Source organism: Dermacentor andersoni, chromosome 3 (assembly GCF_023375885.2).
Source record: "Dermacentor andersoni chromosome 3, qqDerAnde1_hic_scaffold, whole genome shotgun sequence".
In the NCBI taxonomy this organism is placed as follows: domain Eukaryota; kingdom Metazoa; phylum Arthropoda; class Arachnida; order Ixodida; family Ixodidae; genus Dermacentor; species Dermacentor andersoni.
In genome coordinates, this window is record NC_092816.1 from 209,849,294 (window position 1) to 209,866,554 (window position 17,261).

Sequence of the window (17,261 nt, forward strand, 5' to 3'; positions counted from 1 at the left end):
TGGTGGCTTAGGCTTGTGTGCGCAACGGGGAAAAGCGTGGAGGAAACGCGGCGCCTACTGTCGCGCGCGATGCATGGGGGGGGGATTTGTAATCGGTGGAGTTGAGGGAGGGAAGGGGGGGGGCGGTCATTAGTATTCTGTGATCTGTGAATCTGCTTTTGCGCATCACGCAAATTTACCTTGTTTGACGCATTATGTACAGCGACATTTCCTTAGACATGTAGATTTGTTGAAGACTCATACGTGTAGTTAGACATCTAGTCTGGAGGTCTTGTGTATACATCCAGCGAACTTTGTTTCCAATGACACCCTTTAGCCCTTTATCATGCTTTGACGTCGGACTTGTACATTCCATTTAACTTCTCAATTCTAATGCATATTTTGCATTACTGATGCTTTTTATATATGCGCTCACTTTCGCGACTATAATATTGGTGCAATTACTCACAATACACAACCGGTGACAGTTGCTCCTGCGCAATACATTGCAACGAAAGATAGCGGCATTAAGATTTTTCCCTGGCCGTGCCATATGTACAAAAATGTAAACAAGGTTCTTGAATGAAAAGTTTCTTGAAAGTTGTGGTGTGTGTGTGAAGTGATTTTAGGAAAGGAAACGGAAGAGATGAGTGCAGCGCCGTAACTGTCTCTCGCAGGAGGACACCTCAACAGCACTGCACGGGGAGGGGGAATGGGAAGAAAAATATGAAGGAGAGAAAGACAGGTCGAACGTGGCAAGGGAAAAAAAATGTGAGTGCGGGGCTCAGAGCCGCGCTCTCAAGTGCGTCGCATTACAGTAGACTAGCAGTGCCGAAAGAGCGTGCACTGGGGATGCGCGACCCTCACGCGTTCCCTGGTATTTTGGTTTTTTCGCACGGCTCGCGTGGCCTGGCGCCGGCGGCGGATGGAGTGCTTGAAGCGCAGCGCGAGAGAGGGCGCGAGTGTTGCGCTGCTACCGGCGGGGTTACTTCGGTGCGGGAGCAGAAGGCGCTTCCTCTTTGGGTCGGGACAGGAAGCAGTACGGACGTGCCGTGCCGTGCGTGCGCCGATCCATGCTTCTGCGAGACCGTCTCGCGTGGCCGCCTTGGAACGCGCCACCGTTCGCGTGACCGTACATGCGAACGACCAGGCGTTGGGATCCAGCATGGGGCGAACTTATTCGCTCGCTATCCGGTCGCGGTGAGTCGGACTTCTAGATTTGTCGCGCGCCCATCGGCATGTTTTGGGGATAGCAACTCGGCTAGCAGGCATTGATCTATGAAAGGTGCAATAAATGCCCCTGTGATTGTTTGCACTACTGTGTTGTCGTTCCTTTGTCCCAAGAGCACAGGAGGAGAACCCCATAAAGCATTGTTCGATTCATTGCCTTTACGCTTTTCATATCAGCGGCATGCACTGCTTTGCTGGTTTCCAACTTATATAGTTCTAAACTTCGCGTGGCATTTTCTTTACTTATTAAAAAGACAAAAAATTATAGCATTGACATCCATTATTATTGGCACAATTTTTGGGACATACGAATATATTCATTTCAGAAGAATCTAGATATCTTACTTGTCTTGGAAGTGCGTAGCGTTGAAGAATTCCTATGCAGTATGAAAGTCTATAAGGAGGAGGCCGAGTTGCAACGTGAGCCCTCACCCCCTCTCCCTCTGCCAACGAAATTTCTGGCTGTGCCACTGCTAATAATAGCTAATGATTAAGGCCTTTTTACGATAATGGTCTGTCTCCTCGTGTGTTACTGCAATCACGTCCAGCCACCATGAAATTCTTTGCCTCATGAAAAGAAATCAGGGAAGCACGTCGTTGACCTGCATAATTACTTACGCCGTTGAACAGTGGAGCGGATCAAAATTCCGAGACAACATCGAATACTTTTATTCTTAGCAGTATAGTACCACATGTTTGCAAAAAATTCACCAAGAGATGTTCCTCTATTCAATTTACAGACACTGGAGTGTTTTTCTGTATTTTACGATAAAAGAAAAGGCGCATGACTTACGTTTTGTGCCTTTTTTTTCCAATTTGCCACCCAGTTTCAAACAAAAGCAAGAAATTGGTGAACACACATTTTTGTAATTTATGTATAAACTAATCAACGTCGGTGAAAAAAAATTAAGTTGAACCCTTATTCCAAGGAGCCGTAAAAGATGTCTAAATTACCATGCGCTCATTCGCGTTAAGCAAGCGAATAAACAAATTCAGCTTTTCCAAAACTATGTGTGAGAGACGGTATAGATTCGGAGTAAAAGTGTAACCGTCTTGAAATATATGTTCTCTATGCTATAGTTCTCTAGTTTGCAACATATTACGATTCGATAACGAAATGTTAGCCCCTTTGCACAGTTAAAATTTCCTGTAAACGAGAAGAAGGGGAGCTAACCTAGGGGCCCCATTTTTATTAGTCATAAGAAGCCAACAAACACTGACACCGAGGAAAACACAGGGTATATTGCTTTTCTTTATTAAATGAAATAAAAACGATAACTTAATGGAAATGAAAGTGGATGAAAAAACAACTTGCCGCAGGTAGGGAACGAGGTTGTGGGATTGTTCTCTAAATGCGTCTTAATTTTTGCAATTGTCCGTCCTAAAATGAGCGCATTCGTCCCATTTACTTTTATGACTGCCTAAACAAAATGTTTCCAAGCGAACATAGCGGCATGCGGTGCCAGACCACACGCGTGACAAGGAAGGAGGCGGCGACGACCACAGGCAATTATCGTTCTCTTGCCAGTCGTGTGTTCTCTGACGTAGTTTACCGCTGTAGTGAAGAAGCCAGGCCAACAATACGCTTCGACGAGCAAATCAGTAACTATTTTTAAAACTTTATTTCAGACTACTTCCGGAACTCAGAGTAAAAAAATGGCGATGCAACAATTTATTGACAATTTAGCGGTAAATGCGAGAAGAATGCATCAGCTTTACTTTACACTTCTTCGAGGAAAGGGATACATGATTTCAACCACGCTCACCACCTCGCAAAGTGTTGCCCAGGAGCTCAGTCGACAGACGATCTGCCTATTCGAGGAGCATAGTGCAAATGACGGTGGATCAGACCAGAGCATCGTCAGATCAATTCTATATGTATATGCTCTTCTAAGCTCCCTCATCCGCTTTCTACATTTAAAACATGACCGGCTTCCAAAACTTCGCGTACAACTTTTTTCCCAATTTGAAAGTTCCAACTCTAACGCATTAAAAAGCCAGTTGAGGCCTGAAAGGCGTGCTCCCAAACGTAAACACAAGTTGCGAAAGGATCTCATGTGATATTCGGAGGTATTTTCTTTTCAAAGGCCGCATGAGCTTACATACGGCGCTGTCCTCCGAAGCTAGGGAAGCCTTGAAGCTCGGAAATAACTACGTGCGATGCATGCCTCCGAACTCATCTATGAGGCGTACTTGGCTTTCGAAGAAGTGGCCACAAAAATGTGAACAGTGGTAACGAAGAGGATAATACTGCCCTCGCAATTGGGACACGTCATAATACCACGTCATTGACTTGATGTACGGGCATAAAAATCAGAACAGATCATTGCTGCCTAGCACGTGCTGTTACAATTACGTCGTTTTAGCAAACGTGTATTTCGCACGTAATCTCGGCAATGCTTTTTATCAATTTGTATGTGGACACTTGCGACGCTGCCGTAAACATGCGTACCTTGCAAATATTGATGGCTGCACACGCAAAGACAACAAGATTTATCATGACACAGGGACGAAAAGAATGCATGCGGCAGAAAAATCCGTTGTCACACTGAACGGCAGAGAAATACTGTGCTGCAGACGAAGGGTGACGAGACCACGCTTGCCATCGGAAAACGGGTCGACGAGTAGCGAGCGCTCCAAAGCAAACAGTAGTGCAGTTACCCCGACTGCACGCGACCCCCGACGTTTCGATTTCCCCCTGGGAAGCGATCGGTGCAGCTGTTGCAGGCTTGCCTCGTCTGTTGGACGCAAACGTTAGCCTCACGGAGCAACCGCGTACCACCTATGTAATCCGAAGCGCATTCAGTTGGTGAATGCCGATGTTTCGAATGCAATGCCTCGTCATAGAAGAAGCGTCCACGTGAGAGTTCTGGGATAAGCGACGTGGGCAGCGATGACGAGAGTGTCGGCAAGTTTTGGCAGACTAGACAAAGCAAGCGCATTCATTGACGAACGTCGGCATTACTCATGCACCATACCGACTCCGTCTACAGAGCAGTTGGCCCCGTCAACGTATCGCAAGTAGCTTGTGACGCCGTGCTTCGCGGCCTATATAGGAAGATGCCCAAGCAGCGCACGACCAAGCCTGTCTTTGCAACCGTGGCGCTCATGTCGATTAAGGCGTCGATTCAAATAAAGTAACTTTCCATGAAAGCAGCATTCCAGGCAAGTTGGTAATCCATTGCTGAAGTAGTATTGCGCAACATAATAAACACGGACGTAAGAGAAAAACACACACCAAGCGTGAAACCAAGCCCTTGAAGTGTGTTATTTTACGTCCGTGTCTCTTCTGTTGCGCAATAATACTTTAGTAACTATCAATCACAGGAGAGTAGTGCTTGAGGATATGCAGTCATTTCGAAATATTATTACGTTTCAAATATAAGCCATACTGTGATTGAAAATTTCAGAAGTTACCTTATAGTTCGTGCAAGTAATTCATTCTATTGTGATGAGCATTGCTAGGCTTCTTTGTCTACTCTTGCACTTTAGACTGTCTGTCTGTCTGTCTGTCTGTCTGCCCGTCTGTCTATCTTTCGGTCTGTCTCCGTTTGTCTATCGATGCGGACAGTCATCATGAGTACTGACCCGCCGTGGTTGCTCAGTGGCTGTGGTGTTGGGCTGGTGAGCACGAGGTCGCGGCATCGCATTCCGGCCCCGGCGGCCGCATTTCGATGAGGGCGAAATGCGAAAACACCCGTGCACTTAGATTTAGGTGCACGTTAAAGAACCTAGGTGGTCGAAATTTCCGGTGTCCTTCACTACAGCGTGCCTCATAATCAGAAAGTGGTTTTGGCACGTAAAACCCCATAAGTAAATGTTTTATTTGTTCTGCCAGGTTTTTAGGCTGTTTGACGGCTCGAGTTGTGTCTGCTAGAGCACGTAGCGGCACTAGTGTACCTAACAGCGTTCTACTGACGCTACTGACACGATAAGGCTGCTGAGAACACGTGCGCAAGCCACGGGCGATATGTGTAACCTAAATCTGCAGTGCTACGTTCCTTCCCACACTCCACAGGCAACGCTGTCGAAACGGCGCAAGTAGAGCTCTAATAGATATCTAACACTGCGCGTCAGCCAATGCCGTTATTCGTGCGTGCAGACGTAAATGAGCAGCTACCACAATCGGCAAATGTTCTTTCGAAGCGATGAAGGAAGCGGAGGAGGAAGGCGCTTGGAGGTGAAGATTATCGTGCACCGGGGAAAGTACGAAGGCGCGCGGTGATGGATGGATGGATACTATGAGCGTCCCCTTTGAAACGAGGCGGTGGGTTGCGCCACAAAGCTCTTATCATATTCGCTAATGTCCTCCATTAAACAAAAAAAGAAAGAAATCGACTAAGAATTCCAGTCACCAAACTTTCTCAACCCTTATCGGGAACTTTCTTGTTGTACGCCTCCGTTGTTTGTCGTTTCTCTACTTACACCGATCTTACAATCCCATCTTACCAATCTCTATTTCGGACATGTCTACTCCCCCCTGCTCTCGGTGAAACCAAGGGCTTCAAGAATAACAGATGCGCCTAAATCGACCGCTGGGTAGATATCGTCCCATTCTAATCAAACATGCTCCATCGTTTCCTCAGCTTTACCGCAACAAACACATGTTTCTTCATTCTTGTATTTCGCCTGATAACGGCGTGTTCTAGGCTTTCCGATGTCGCTTCGAAAAGTAAAGAGCTACGTTGCTCACCCTGCCAGTCGCATACTTGCTGGTAAGTTTCCTAGTTCTGTTGCTCCACTGCGAATCATTGTTTTTCCTGCAAAAATATGTGAACGCACTCGCACGCCATTTACTTTCTTCTATATTACCCAGTCGTTCTCCATAATCAATTATACTCTGAGCTTCCCCCCATCAAAACTTCTCCAGCCCATATCAACCTGCACAGCTTCATTTGTAGCGTTCCCGTGATGGCTCAGTCCGAGTCTCCTACTGACCTTTAGTGGCCATCGAGTCCTGATTGCTCTCCCGACTTCAAGAAAACAACAGCATTTCCAAATGCAATCCCTGCTACCATTACAACTTTCCACATACACCGGAGCAACTGGTAACTATTGTATTGCAGAAGGGCCGCGGATGGGACGAGTTGGTGTCCCATGGTAACAATAAAATTCAAACAGCGCTAGACGACAGGACCAGAAAGAGGAGGAGACAGCGCCGTGTTTGTCTCCTCCTCTTTCTGGCCCTGTCATCTAGCGCTGTTTGAATTTTATTATTACCACCTATTGTATCCCTTGTTGCGTCGAGGGGGCGTTAGGGCAAGGAGTCCACCAAGCCCATCGACGAGTACGTCCAGTAGTTGGAATAAAAGAAAAAGGGTTTGTTGGCTTCGTTACACAGCTCCAGTTACGGACGCCCACTCCTTGCAGGAGCAAGTTGAACGTCCCAGTTCACATCAGGACTTTCGGCCTTACTGCACGAAATGCCTCCGCTTTTAATACCGTCGCCTTCCCTAAGCGAGTTGACAGGGAAAACTGAGGACTGTATGGCAGCCAATCACAATCGTCGAATCAGCTGCGATAACACGCCCATGCTATCGCAGCGCTCCGCAGCGTCCCCCTCTCTGAAGCCTCCGCTCACCTGACGCATGGAATAGGGTACAGGATATCGACCTGGGAATCCATGGTCGGCGCCGGACTTCGTTTGCACTTGACGTTGGCATTTTCTACATTAGTTCAGGATCTCAGGTTATGGGGGGGAGGGGGGGGGGGTGCCTTCTGTAGGCCCGTCAGTCGTCAGTGTCAATGCTGCATTGACTTTTTGGTCGGCGCTGATGGATGAGTGCTAGTCGCCTCGGGGCAAATGTCCACTTAACGCCTCTGACCATGTTAAGATGTAACATCCCATTACACTGTTTTTTATTATGGACGCATTTATTTTCCCTCTTGCTGTTATTTTTTCCTCTGTTCCCATATATATTGCCTTCGCTTATTCATATATCGATGCATTTATATTCTTTCGCCCGAAGTATTTTCAGGCTGTGTACTGACAGTGCTCACTTTTTGTTGAATATCATAATAGCTGATCTTTAGCGCTAAATTTCATCCCTAAATTCTCGCGTTCCTGACCACAGGTAATAACCAGACGTTGCATATCACTTTGCTTGTATGCGAGCAACACAACGTCATTCGCATAAAACAAACATGGAAGCTGCTGCTCTACCTTTTTGTACCCGCCTCTCAGTATGCAAGTTTAACCCGACATTTCTTCCTGCTAGCGATCTTTCCGTTTTTACCAGGTACAGCATAAACACAAGCGGGGTTAGAGAGTGCCCCTGTTTCAGTCCTTAGTTGATATCAAGTTGCTCCTGGCTACTCATCCCTTCCCATTCAACGCAAAATGTGTTTTATACGTAAATCTCTCTCAATAGCTGCAGTCGTTGCAGATGCCTACCCTTCCCAGAATATCCCACAATATGGCTCCATTTACGTTGTCACACACTCCGGAAACAGCCCTGCTATAGCCTAGTACTTTTGTACTCCACCACATCTGGAGGTCTCCTTCCTCCTCTGGATATTTCAATATATTCGGTAAGGGCAAATTAGTCATCCTCCAGACGCCCACGATTCTGAAGCGCTTCTGACGTTCTCCCAATATGCCATTATTTCCACTGGACGAGACGGGGCGGGTAGCGATCTGCGATGGGGACCGTGTTGTCCGCCACCCGTGCCGAAGGCCGATAGCTTAAGGTGCGCCAGAGCACCGGTACGCTTGCGCATTTACCGGCGTTCACGAAATGATATGTTTTGGGCGAAATAAATTCTTCATATATTGCAACACTAAAATAATCAGAAGAATAAGAAAGCGCTGGGGTGCGTTTGGCAGGCATTCTCAGATAATGAACAGCAGATTGCCATTATTCTTGAAGAGAAAAGTGTATAACAGCTGTGTCTTACCAGTACTCACGTACGGGGCAGAAACCTGGAGGCTTACGAAAAGCGTTGTGCTTAAATTGAGGACGACGCAACGAGCTGTGGAAAGAAGAATGATGGGTGTAACGTTAAGAGGATAAGAAGAGAGCAATTTGGGTGAGGGAACAAACGCGAGTTAATGACATCTTAGTTGAAATCAAGAAAAAGATTGGCATGGGCAGGACATGTAAAGAGGAGGGAAGGTAACCGATTGTCATTAAGGATTACGAACTGGATTCGAAGGGACGGGAAGCGTAGCAGAGGGCGGCAGAAAGTTTGGTGGGCGGATGAGATGAAAAGTTTGCAGGGACAACATGGCCACATTCATTGCATGACCGGGGTAGTTGGAGAAGTATGGGAGATGCCTTTGCCCTGAAGTGGGCGTAACCAGGCTAATAATGATGAATATGATGATGATAATATTGCAACAGCAACTTGTGGGTGCAAGTTTAGATCAAATTAAGTGTAATTTCTGCACATTTGCGCTTTTAGTTGGTCGCGAACCTTTCACTCCACTCGCTCGTTCGTAAATACGCTCGGATATTGTACACATTGCGCTTAATAAATACGCAATAGTTCGTGACATTAAGTTCTCAACCTTAACATCTTTCTTCGTGCGTGATAAAGTACTTTTTCGCCGTTGATGCAAGCGGCCTGCAATAGAGAAAACTGAGACTAGGATATGCGCGACTCCTGCTGCTAGAAGGTAAAAAGATCGTCGTGCTGTTTGTTTCGACCGATGGTAATCGTCCGTTCTGCTCCGTACAGTGTATGCGAGTGCGGAGCTATATCTGTTAGGATAGGCCGCCGCGGTGGTTTTGCCGCTATGGGGTTCCGCAGCTAAGCACGAAGTCACGGGATGAATTCCCGGCCGTAGCGGCCGCATTTCGACGGGGAGGAATTGCAAGAATGCTCGTGTGTCCTGCACTGGAGGCATGCCTTGGTGGTCAAAGTAATCCGTAATCTTCCACTAGAGCGTGCGTCATAATCTAACCATTGCTTTGGCACGTAAAACCCAATAATTGAATCATTCTTTGATAAAGGCTTTTATTCTTTATTTCAGGGGCAGTCTTTATATAAACTGGGCTTTAACAAAATTGATGATCATGTTTTCGCCATTTCTACCATCTGACGATAAAGAATTGGTTCCTATTTACAACCTGGTGGCCATGTACCACGGCAGGGCAGAGATGCCGCACAAAGACATACTGTGTATGCACCTCCTCGAGCACTATTACCGGGACACACTACTATACCTTTTCAGCAAAAACGACCACTTAAAGGATGTCACCGAAATGGTAAGAGTTCCGTGAGTTGTTTTTCTTTTTTTTTAGCATGATTGATCACTTGATAATCTTGACACAGCAGCTTTTATTATGCTTGCATTTGTGATGACGTTATGCTTCCACACGCTGTCAAGCTTGTGGAAACATCCTGCTATCACAAACAATGCAATATAAAATAGGAAAGTAAGCTAACGGGTTACTATATCAGCATTGACACGGCACCTGAGCTCATGGGTGTAGGCAGATGGGTTTTAGGAGGTTCTGCCCCATCCCTGCTACCTTCTGGCGCAAACTTCTCAGTTCGCCGCCGGCGAAAGACCGTTTCAGGAGAAACAACCAATCATACCCTGGATAATTGACTGGCGTAGTGCAAACATCAACAACAAGGAGCGCTTGAAAAGGACACAGGCACGTAAATGTGGTATGAAGCCAGAGAATTTATCGTGCAAAAAATATTTAAATCAGTAGAGCAAAACAAGATGAAGCCGTGGGGTGTCGACTTTCAGACTGCTCTCGCCAAACATTGCTAATTATTGAAGCGAGGAGACTCGACCGGAGCTCGCCGCATCGTTTGCCTCGAGGGCCTCTGTGTCAGCGGTAGAATGAAGGGGTTGCTCTTCTGCTAAATACCAGCGATATTGCAAAACACTCTCACCGGCGGTCACAACAGTGACAAATTCGTGTCTTTGCTTGAGCCGCACGCTATTATGAAAATTTAAGAGGAGCAATGTTCAATGCATGACAATGAAGTTCACCGCAGCAACTGGAGCCACGAGAGGCTTTTTTTGAGGAAATAAGAAGCTATCGCAATGGCTGCGGTCGCACAGCCAGCCCTCGACTCGTAAACATGAAAAAAAAAGATAGGAATTACCTTTTTGTGTGCCGGTGGCACTAATCGTGTTCTCAGAAGCCAAGCTAACATCTGTCTTTATGTTTGTTAACTTGCAGTACCTTTTAAGAGATGAGGATAGAAACAATGAAAAAGTCAGTGTTGCTTAGGAGTATGTGCTTGCTTCTACCCGTCCGACCTCTAGGAGTCACGGTGTCTAAAGCCTGATTAAAATAGGCATACTACTACGTCAAAATAGGCATACTGTGGAAGCGTACAGTACTGATTTTTTTATTTGAAAGTTGGCATACGGCGGTGCTCTTACGGCCGCCAGTGGTTTGCCCAAAGAAAGGAGGAAGACACTCCTAGAGGGAGAGGGGAATGTAGTGCCCTCTCTCCACTGCGGCTCTGATTAATGGAGAGGGAGCGTAGAGCCAGGGAAGAGAGTTCATTGGGGAGATGACGCAGAAGTCGAATGGGGCGGCGACGCAGGCGTGGCGCTTCACGGCCTGTGCCAGGACGCTGGCATCGAAGCTGCGCTGATGAACTTTCCGAAGCCCGAATTTTGAGCGCACAGCTCCAAAGTTGTTCGGGCATGAGGCCATCCTTGTGTCAAACAAGAAGTACAAACCAGGCACTCTGCACTTACTGTTACTGTTACTGAATGACTGCAAATAAAATCACAGAGTCTTGGAGCTACCTAATGCCGTTGTAAGTGAATAACTCACAATTAGTGGTCGTAGCGTCAACGAATCTGGTAATCGCATCAGGACACGTATATTCATGAAACCTTTATGACAGAAGCTTTCCGAAAAATCATTCTGGTCATGCCTAATACTGACTGCATGTATCAGCGAAGACGACCGGCAATGGCAAAAGATACCGATGAACAGAAATCTTTCAAAGACATTTCTACGTCATTACGTAAGCAGCTGTGCTTCAGAACACTTAAAATACCTTCCTAAATGTAGCTTTTGTCTAGCAATTATCAGAACATGTTGCAGTATCTGCAGACAGAAAACCGCAAGCTGGTCTGGAAAGGGCTGTGGTTCGGGCTAGTTTTGAAGCAACGTTATGAAAATATGGGTTCTAGTGCATATATACTGCAGAAACGATATTAATGTACAACTTCCCATGGCTGTCAACTAGGATTTTTTGGGAAAACCAGGCACAGAGCAGTTATATCTGGCCAGCTCAGTGACGCGGCTGCTTTTTTCTGGCACGTAACCGTGTCAAAATTGCATACACACTCACACAGACACACACACAGCCATATATATATATATATATATATATATATATATATATATATATATATATACAGGTTACGTAAGGATACAAGGACACATTATGTAGGAGACAAATTAATTGGTGAGTATTATGCCGGAATTTGTCAAGAGCTCATGGGCCAGGGGCCTGTAGAAATAGTGCTTTTGTATTAATACGCACACGTAAACATCATTAGTATGTGTACATAATTCCTAGCTGATAAAAACATGAATAATGTTTATTTATTTCTACTAAGCGGTAAAATAAAGCAGCACATTTTTTAAAGAAATGCATTTTTCATGCTACCTACGATAATTGAATTTTAAAGCGATAAATGTCGATAGCATAGTACTTCTCCTTCTTGAATGGAGCGGATAACCGTTATCCTAATTTGAATAGAAAATTGACTGCGCGATAAAAAAAAGTCTTCCAATGCTTAAAGATGTGTGCCGCTGAAACAGACATATTTTATTTCGTGCGACACCGAGAGTGCGCTCTCTCCATATTCTCAAACTAGGGAGCTATATTTTCTGGCAGACTTTTCTATACCAATAGACGCGGTCACAGAATGAGGGTCCGATAGACATGAGCGATCATTACGTGTGACAATATATTGATGTCCAGTCAGTGTATTGCCGAAGTAACGCGGGACATGTTTTCTTCCAGAAAACCGTAATACGTTTGCTCCATTACAGATGAAAGAAGCTGCGGGTAAGCTCAACGGCACACTGAGCACCATCGGAGCATCAGGAAAGAACGCCGCCCCGACTACATTGTTCACAACGCAGCTTGTTTACCCAAAGAGCCCATTCTCACCTGAAATGCTAAAGAAAGATGACATCGCGGGATTCGTAAGTCGTCGTTGTGAATGTGCATGCGCAGATGAACAAACTAATAATGCGATGTCCATTACCGATCAATGCAACAATTAGACAAATACGAAGACCAAACGATCACAGACATCAAAGAATTTGAGGTTGTGGATGAAGCCGTGATAAAGAATTGTGTTAAGTCATAGGCCAAATCCATTTAAGGATTGCGTCCTTGCACGGAGCATGCAAGAATAGTATCCCAAGTTTAAACGCTGTCGGTTACGCTACTGTTCAGTTGAATTGGTAATCTTTACCCACGCTTTGTTTGGCTTCAAACGTCTGTTACATCAATGAAAAATTTTGCCCTGCATTACCTCAATTGCCTCCCAAATTTAAAAGCAAGGGCTACCACTTCGTCAGTTCAAAAGCCCTGAGTTTTCATATCAGCATTTATTCGTCAATACACGATCCGGCAACACAGAATGCATGTTAAATTTTTTCTATGACGTAAGTCACGCAAGAAATGGAACATGCATTTCTATCACATTTTCCCATGACGTAAGTCAAAACTTTGCAAGCGACACGATGGCGCTACTCAAGACATTTGAATGCCATAACAGCCTTCCTTGAATTCAGCGTGTGGCTTCAAATCACCAAACTATGTCAAACGCTTTTGAACCCATGTATATGCGTCTGGCTAGAAACTTACACCGAGCCTATTTGTGGAGCGACGTACGTTTTAAACCAAGCTAATTGGCCATCAAGAATCCAGGGAGAAGCAACATAAATGGCTGTCGACTTCAGGCAAATATTCTTGAAGCAATGTACCGATACACCGGATTGCAACCGCCGAAACGTGCCATCTGCATGGATGTCGCATTTGCCTCCCTCCAGAGAGAGCGTCGTCCCGATGCTCACCTAGCGGCAGGAAGATGTGTCAGACGAGGTGTGGGCACTTTATTCCGCTCAATAGGGCTTCACGCGCACAATGTGCACGACTTCTGGTGGATGATGCCTCTACCTGGAGGAAGCAGAACTGCTAGGGATTACCTCATAGTTCAAGTCACCTAGGCGCCGTACAACCTTGCACGGACCAAAGTACCGCCTGAGGAGCTTTTATGAAAGCCCTCCCCAACGAATGGGACTCCAAACCCAGACTCTGTCGTCTGGGTGAGGGGTCATGTATCGGGGCTGTAGACTGTAGTGTCGGGCGTCGTAGTCCTGTTGTCGGGGGATTCTGGCGCGGGCGAGGTGTCTCGCTTCTTCAGGCCGTTGAGCGAAAGCTTCAGCGTCCGTGCCTGAATGGCCGAAGTCGTGTGGCAACATCGCATCGAGCATCGTCGTCACTTCACGGCCATGAGGAAGGCTAAATCATGTCTTTCGTGTTGTTTCCTATTCAGCCGTGCTGTACGAATGTGATGTACGGTAGGATGTCATCCACATTTTTGTGTTCCACGTCTACGTACATACTGAGCATATCCGCGATAGTCTTGTTCAAGCGTTTTGTTAAGCCGTTCGTTTGCGGGTGATAGGCTGTGGTCTTTCGGTAAGCCGTGCCGCTGAGGCTAAGCACTGTCTTTAGGAGTGTAGCCGTAAAGGCAGTCCCTCTGTCCATTATCACCGCCGTTGGCGCACCACGCCTCAGAACCACTTTTCCAAAAAAAGAATCGCGCAGCTTCGACTGCGGTGCCGCTCGGAGGGGCCTTCGTTTCTGCATAGCATGTCACGTAATCGGTGGCAACTATTACCCACTTATTGTAATTATTGGAAGTCGGGAATGGTCCAAGAAGGTCCATCGCGACTTGGGGAAATCGGCTCGTGGGCACGTGGACTGGTTGAAGTAACCCAGCGGGTTTCATAAGTGGTGGTTTGCGTCGTCGAGGCGCGTGCGCACATAATGTTTCGCGAAGGTGGCAATCTTTGGCCAGTAATATTTCTCTTTCACTCGGGCCAGTGTTCGCGTGTAGACGAGTTGGGCAGAGGTCGGTTCATTGTGGCAGGCTTGCAAGGCCTCATGACGGAGGGACGTTGGGATGACAAGTAGACGGCCGCTTCCGCTTGCAGAGAAGTTCTTCTTGTAGAGAACATCGTTACGGAAGCAGAATGATGACACGCTTCTCGCAAATGTTCTGGGCGCAGTTGTAACATGGCATTTCAAAAAATCAATGAGCGGAATCAGTTCGCTGTCTTCCCTCTGCTGACAGACAATGGTGGTAGTGTCCAGAACACCTATAAAAGCCATGTCTTTGTCATCCTCTGTGACTTCCAGCTCAATCGGTGACATTGAAAGGCAGTCGGCATCGGAGCCCTTTCGTCCGGACTTGTACACTACTGTATGTCGAATTCTTGAAGCCTTAAGGTCCAACGCGCCAGTCTACCGGACGGATCCTTCAAGTTCGTCAGCCAGCAAAGTGAGTGATGATCGCTGACAACACTGACGGAACAGCCATAGAGATATGGACGAAATTCATAACTGCCCACACGACCGCAAAGAATTCCTTTTCTACGGTTAAGTAATTAGACTCAGTACGTGAGAGCATCCTCCTTGCGTATGCAATGACTCTTTCGGCGGAGTCTTGCCACTGCACGAGCACTGCGTCTAGACCTACGCTGCTAGCATCCGTATGAATCATGGTAGGGGCATCCTCGCCAAAGTGAGCCAGTACAGGTGTTTGCAGGCGCTGTCGGAGCTCATTAAACTCTGCCTATTCTTCTTCGCCCCATATGAAGGGAAAGTCTTCCCTTGTAAGGTGCGTTAACGGCTTAGCTATGCGTGAAAAGTCGGCAATAAATTTTTGGTAATATGAGCAGGGACGTAGAAAAGGCCTCACTGCATTCTTGCTCGTTGGCGTTGGAAACATTGCGACTGCTGTGATCTTGTCAGGGTTAGGGCTGACGCCTTGATGACTCACAACATGACCTAAGAACTGGAGTTCCTCAGAAACAAAGGGACACCTTTTTACCTTCACTGTTAAGGCGGTGGGCAGTAGCGTTTGTAGAACTGCCAGCAGCTGTCTCAGGTGTTCCTCGAATGTTTCTGAAAAATCTCTGACGTTGTCGAGGTGTGCAGGCATGTTTGCCGCTTTAGGCCTGACCGAACCATATCAATGAGTCGTTGAAAATTTTCTGGATCTCAGCATACACCGAAAGGCAGGACCTTGAATTCGTAAAGCCCACCAGGCGTTATGAAAGGGGTCTTTTCTCTCTCTCTTTCGTCAACCTCGATTCGCTAATAGCAGCTTTGGGGTCCGTCGACGAGAAGTAGCGGGCATACCTCAGCCTGTCGAGAGGATCGTCGATACGCAGTAATGGGTATACGTCTGTCTTTGTCACGCGGTTCAGCTTACAGTAGTCGACAGAAGAACCTATAGTGCCGTCTTTCTTCTTGATAATCACTACCGGCAGTGCCCACGGTCTTTTTGATGCTTGGATAACGTCGTTGTCGAGCTTGTTCTTCACTTGCGCTTGGATTGCTTCGCGTTCTTTTGGTGCTACACGGTACGGGTTTTGTCAAATTGGTCTCGCTGTCTCCTACGTGATAGCCCGGTATTTCTTCAGTAGCGTCTGACCAACTCTGGATGTCGACGAGAAGCAATCGCGCAACTTGTCAAGCAGGTCCACAAGGCGCTGCCTTTCCGCTGATAAGCTCGTGCTCACGTCAAGAACAAGTAAGGGTGCCGAAGCGTCTTGCTCTGCTTGTTGCAATGCAAAGCATTCGCCGAATTCCGCCATCCCGTCGAGGTAAGCAACTGCTGCGTATGTTGCAATGTATCTTGTTGCTTGCTGAAGTTTGTCAGCAATAGATCTGTTTGGCCATGAATTACTTGACGAGGCTTCTGGGTGTGGCAACATCTTGAGTGAGCAAACGCGTAATTATCTGCTCGGCAATGCCTTCCCCATCGTACTCTGTGTCGCACCAAACGGAAACAAAACGGCAAGATAACGGTGGGACTGGGTCCTATGATGCGCAATGACTTACATTGTAGTTATGCACTTTTGTCCCCAGAAAAGGTTAGTATACCTTCTGGTATGTTGATGACGGTGCCGTACTCACGTAAGAAGTCCATACCTAAGATTACATCTTTGCAGCAGTCGGGGAGAATAACAAAATTTGCGACGAATGACGAATCCCCCTATGATGACCTTGGCAGTACACTTGTAAGTCGTTGTCAGTAGCTGGCTTCCAGCACTTCTAATATGCGGCCCCGACCATTCAATTTTCACTTTACGAAGTCTGTCCGCCAATTTTTAGTTACAATCGAAAAGTCGGCGCCAGTGTCTAGTAGCACCGTCACGTCGTGGCCGTCAATTGATACCGTAACATCGGCGCCAGCATGCTCGTCTGCCGTCAAATCGTCCTGCTGTACTGGCTTCTCGTTCGACGGCAATGGGGGGTTTTCGGCACTTCAACGTGTTCCAGCCTTCCCTGCTAAGGTCCCGGCCTTCAATTTTCCAGGTGTGGTCTGGGAGATCGCCCTCGGGCCATGTCTTCAGAACTGCGTCTTGCAGCTGGAAAACAATGTCCCGGAGCAGAGGAGCGCGACCGGTAACCAGAAGAATCTGCTTGCCAGCGCGTCGAATTCGTGTCGATGTTCGCTCGGCTGTCGTCAAAAGCACGATGAGAAGCAGCGGATGGAAATGCTTGGTACCCTTCGACGTGATAAGGGCAACGAAAGGAGATGTGGCCCGCTTCCCGCCATTGGAAGCACAAGGGCCTCTAGTCAGTTCTGCGCCAAATGTTTGTTCTGCGAAGCGATGGTCGCGTCGGTTGTTCCCTATGGTACCAAGGTGATGCAGTGCTGACTGCTGGTGATACTGAGGCGTCCGCAACGGAGATGGCGGTCGACGGATAACGTCAGCGTAGCTGGGCTGCCATGTCTGCGAATGTGACTGCGATGTAGGCATCGGAGGTGGCAGTCGAAGGACAACACCTGCGTAGCTGAA

General features: G+C 47.0%; 1 protein-coding gene across 1 annotated transcript in view; it reads left to right on the forward strand.

Annotated features, from left to right (window-relative positions):
• The window catches only part of LOC126524719 (uncharacterized), a 451,239-nt gene that overhangs the window by 281,118 nt on the left and 152,860 nt on the right, over positions 1-17,261 (forward strand). Inside the window, exons 11-12 of the mRNA XM_055067253.2 lie at positions 9,185-9,419; positions 12,201-12,356. Of these exons, the coding sequence (XP_054923228.2) occupies positions 9,185-9,419; positions 12,201-12,356 (391 nt within the window). The remainder of the gene's footprint in view (positions 1-9,184; positions 9,420-12,200; positions 12,357-17,261) is intronic.